Raw genomic sequence first — 3,573 nt, forward strand, 5'->3', positions numbered from 1 at the left:
CCCTCGCGACCTCCCTCACGACCCCCCCCACGCCCGGTTCCCAGTCCACCAGGAGCTAAACCTCCACCAGGAGCTAAACCCCCCTGGTCAGCGACCGGCTCCGTATTGGGCGTGCGCGCAGGACTGTTGGCGGCGGCCGCAGCATGGCCGGGTAAGTAGCTGTCGAAGAGGAGGTAGGCCATCGCGGCGGCGACGAAGGTGGCGCCGTCGACCTTCCGGTGAAGACAATTCAAATACAACCAGAGCGAACAGTGTAGGACCGTTTCCCAGAGCGAAGACATCAACGTTGGCGTCGGTAGCATCCGCCACGCATTCGCTGCTGCGTAACCTGTTAACTCCGTGTTCGCTGTTGTCATCGAGAATTCGCTCCAGGTCAACAGAAAAGAGTACAAGTCTACGCTCGGCAACGCCACGTCCAATTCCCGCTTCTTCAACACCATCCGCGATGTGTAGTAGGTCAACCAGTCCAGCGGAGTCTTCAGCACCATGCACCCGTTGTTCAAGTCTGATCGGGCAGCAGTGTTTACGCTGGTCGACCGGACGGGGACGTGTGAACCAAAGAGTGGTAGTGCAACGACGAGTGGGGGGGGGGGGGGGTGGTCGTGCTTGCTCACTGGCGACCACAGTCAGCTGCTTGGCTACCAGATCGTTCATGCTCAGGATGCTGGGCACTTGGCCGATGAAGATCTTTGCCCTCATCAGTTCCTTGTGACTGCACTCACAGCCGACAGCCATAAGCAGGCAGGCGGTACCCAGCAAGTGGCCGGTGCGGGAGATCTGGGCCACGTCCAGCTTGGGCGACTCAGAACGGATGGTGCGCTCGATGCTGTGGACAGCGATAAAAAAGCCGGTGAGCGGCCACTGCATGCTCAGCAAAACTTTGAGGGCCCAAAGATTAATGCTTCGCAAACAACGGTTCCGTTCATGCTCCTTGTCAGTTAGCAGTTGTGCCATGGCGAACTCCAGGGCTCCCACACGCGCGTCCTTCGCCACTGGTCTCCGGCCGGTCCCCCCGCCGCCGGACTCCGACCTCCGTGCGCCTCCCTTGCCACCAGAGTCGGCCTTGGAGCCATACAAGTACCGAGCCGTAGCCGCCCGTAAAATAAGGCTGTTTTGCGAGATCGGCGCCCCGGTCACGGGCCGGCTCAGTTCCAAGACCCGTCCCTCCGCCTCCTTCAGATGCGCCAACAACTCATCTGACTGTGCCGACCGGGTTGCGGCCGTTATCATTCCTAACCAGTACCGCGACCTGTAAAAATCCGCCGCGGACGAATCAACTGCCTTTAGTCGCCGATGCACCCGCACTAACGGCTTCATCACTTCATCTGCTTCAGATCGACGACCAAATGGAAATCTCCAAGCGCTGCCATTCTTCTTGCTTGCGGGCTCCGTTCCTTTCCTGTTGCCCGACAATTTGAATACCATTCAAAAATCCATGCCCTAACATTTTATTTAGTCCATGACAAACACAGCACACTCGTGTGTGCTCGTCTCATGCCCGCTAACAAACCAAGTCCAAATTGCCAAGCTGACCAATACCGGAGATTTGAAGCATATCACCACCATCTCCGTGAGCAAGCCCGGACCTACCACCGTTCAAGAGAGAGCATCAGGGACATGCACTCTGTTTATTTCCGAGACGATCGACGCTGAACATCACTACTGCGCTGTTTACCAGATCGCCAAAGTAAATAGCAGATCGCAGTCAGATCAATGCGATGACATCCTGGAGGTAAAACTGGAGGGAAAAATTCGAATGGCCGGAAAGCCGACGTATTTCAAAGTAATCAACAACGTACTATTGTGTGCGCTGTACCACGAAGGTCAATTGACGAGTACTCTTTTGTCCGAGACCGGTCTAGCTCTGGATGGTGACATTACTGATAGAATGGAGGACTTGGAGGGTTGTCATTGTGCTGAGGAGATTCCTGATCACATAAATGAGACATCATTTGGAGATTTGATTCTATGCGCTGCATTGAAACGCAACGTGATGGCGATCGTGAAGGTGACTGGTAAGGGACGGTTGATAAAACTCGAAGAGATTCCGGCCGCCGGCGAAGGTCCTCGTCATATCGTTTTTGACCCAGTGCTACCTCGAGCATATGTGCTTAATGAACTAGATAGTCACTTATATACCTACCGCGTTGAACTCTCTGGATTGCATACGGACGTGGGTCGGACGGACGTGGGTCGGACGGACGTGGGTCGGACGGACGTGGGTCAAATGGACAGGGAACATACGGCTGACGCGAAGCAAGAAACGAGTATGGAGCGCCAAACGGATGCTGTACGACCCTTAGGAGGCGCTATATCGCTTATGTCAAGTATCGATACGTTGAGTCCAGAGTTTTGTGGCACCCGTTGGGCGGCCGACTTGCATCTTTGGTCCTCCACTATAGGAGACACTGCAGCGGGGTCGACCAGATGGATTTATACTTGTGACAGGACGGCCAACGAGATTACCGTAATGATGGCGAAAGATCAAGGCCTACCTGTCAAAGTGGGAGCCTTCAGGACAGAGGAACAACCACGAGGGTTCAACATTATTCCAGTCGGCAATGACCGCCACTACCTTCTTGTTGTTGGGCAAAAGTCTCACCATGCGTCCGTCTATGAAATCGCATCCCAGCAACCCCGACTGCTCTCTCGTCAACTTGTCAGTCCCGCCGGAAACGACTCTGCCGGAAACGACTCTGCCTGGGAAGGTGCCATGTGGGTGGAATATTTTTCAATAAACTGAGCCGGCTTGGTACCGTACCAATCTGACCAAATACGGCCTTAAGAGATACCTTGCGAGATCGTATTCCATTCAACTACATTTAACGAAACACTCAACCAACAAGATCCCAGTCAGTCTAAAGCCAACAAGATCCCAGTCTACCTCCCAAGGATTTTCACATATATATTTCTTCGCACGTAATATCTACCTGTCATACATCTCTTCCATAGTTGTGCACTAAAAATCCGTCACTTTTTTTCTTCACAAACTCACCAAACACGACCTTGGGATGTCTTTTTGGTCCTTGACCTGCCGCACCACATTCGCCCGAGTTGTCTTCTGGCCAACTTATGGCTACAGGGCCGCATACAAGAAGGCCGCCAATCCGACGAAGGACGCGGCCACCGACTCGCCTACACCTGAAGTCTTACACACACCCTTCGGGCAGAACTCAGGAATCGTAACATGAAGGTAACCCAGAGCCTTAATAAGAAGACTCGGTAAAGCGTTGAAATATTTGGTGAACGCCCCGCAGTACGTCTCGCCCACCCCACACAGATCTCCACTCTTCAGCTGCGCCTCGCTAATTGAACCACTAATCACCGCCGGAATCTTCCCCATCTGATACAACTGTTGAAGGATTGTACCACCACGGCACATGTCGCACTCGTTCTTTGCACACTCTTCCGCAGTGTCATACTGCGAACACTCGTGTGCGTCATAAATATCCTTCGCATCGTCCCACAAATTCGAACTGAGAAACAAAATAACAGTGTGTGTGCTGAGATCGTGTGTGTGCCGATGTCGTGTGTGTGTGCTGATGACAGATCATGTGTGTGCTGATGACAGAT

General features: G+C 53.3%; 3 protein-coding genes across 3 annotated transcripts; 1 reads left to right on the forward strand and 2 right to left on the reverse strand.

The window, feature by feature from the left end:
- Window positions 1-87: 87 nt before the first annotated feature.
- GNI_034070 (hypothetical protein) lies at window positions 88-1,425 on the reverse strand (the record flags this gene model as incomplete). The annotated part of the gene is made up of 1 exon (XM_011130932.1): window positions 88-1,425. The coding sequence occupies one exon, from the start codon at window positions 1,423-1,425 to the stop codon at window positions 88-90; it is 1,338 nt and encodes a 445-aa protein (XP_011129234.1).
- A 34-nt stretch (window positions 1,426-1,459) lies between these two features.
- GNI_034080 (6-phosphogluconolactonase) lies at window positions 1,460-2,743 on the forward strand (the record flags this gene model as incomplete). The annotated part of the gene is made up of 1 exon (XM_011130933.1): window positions 1,460-2,743. One exon carries the CDS (start codon window positions 1,460-1,462, stop codon window positions 2,741-2,743), a length of 1,284 nt encoding a protein of 427 aa, XP_011129235.1.
- Window positions 2,744-3,076: 333 nt separating this feature from the next.
- Window positions 3,077-3,382, reverse strand: GNI_034090 (hypothetical protein; the record flags this gene model as incomplete). Its single annotated transcript, XM_011130934.1, has 1 exon — window positions 3,077-3,382. The coding sequence occupies one exon, from the start codon at window positions 3,380-3,382 to the stop codon at window positions 3,077-3,079; it is 306 nt and encodes a 101-aa protein (XP_011129236.1).
- Window positions 3,383-3,573: the final 191 nt, after the last annotated feature.

Source organism: Gregarina niphandrodes (assembly GCF_000223845.1).
Source record: "Gregarina niphandrodes unplaced genomic scaffold scaffold00004, whole genome shotgun sequence".
Lineage (NCBI taxonomy): Eukaryota > Apicomplexa > Conoidasida > Eugregarinorida > Gregarinidae > Gregarina > Gregarina niphandrodes.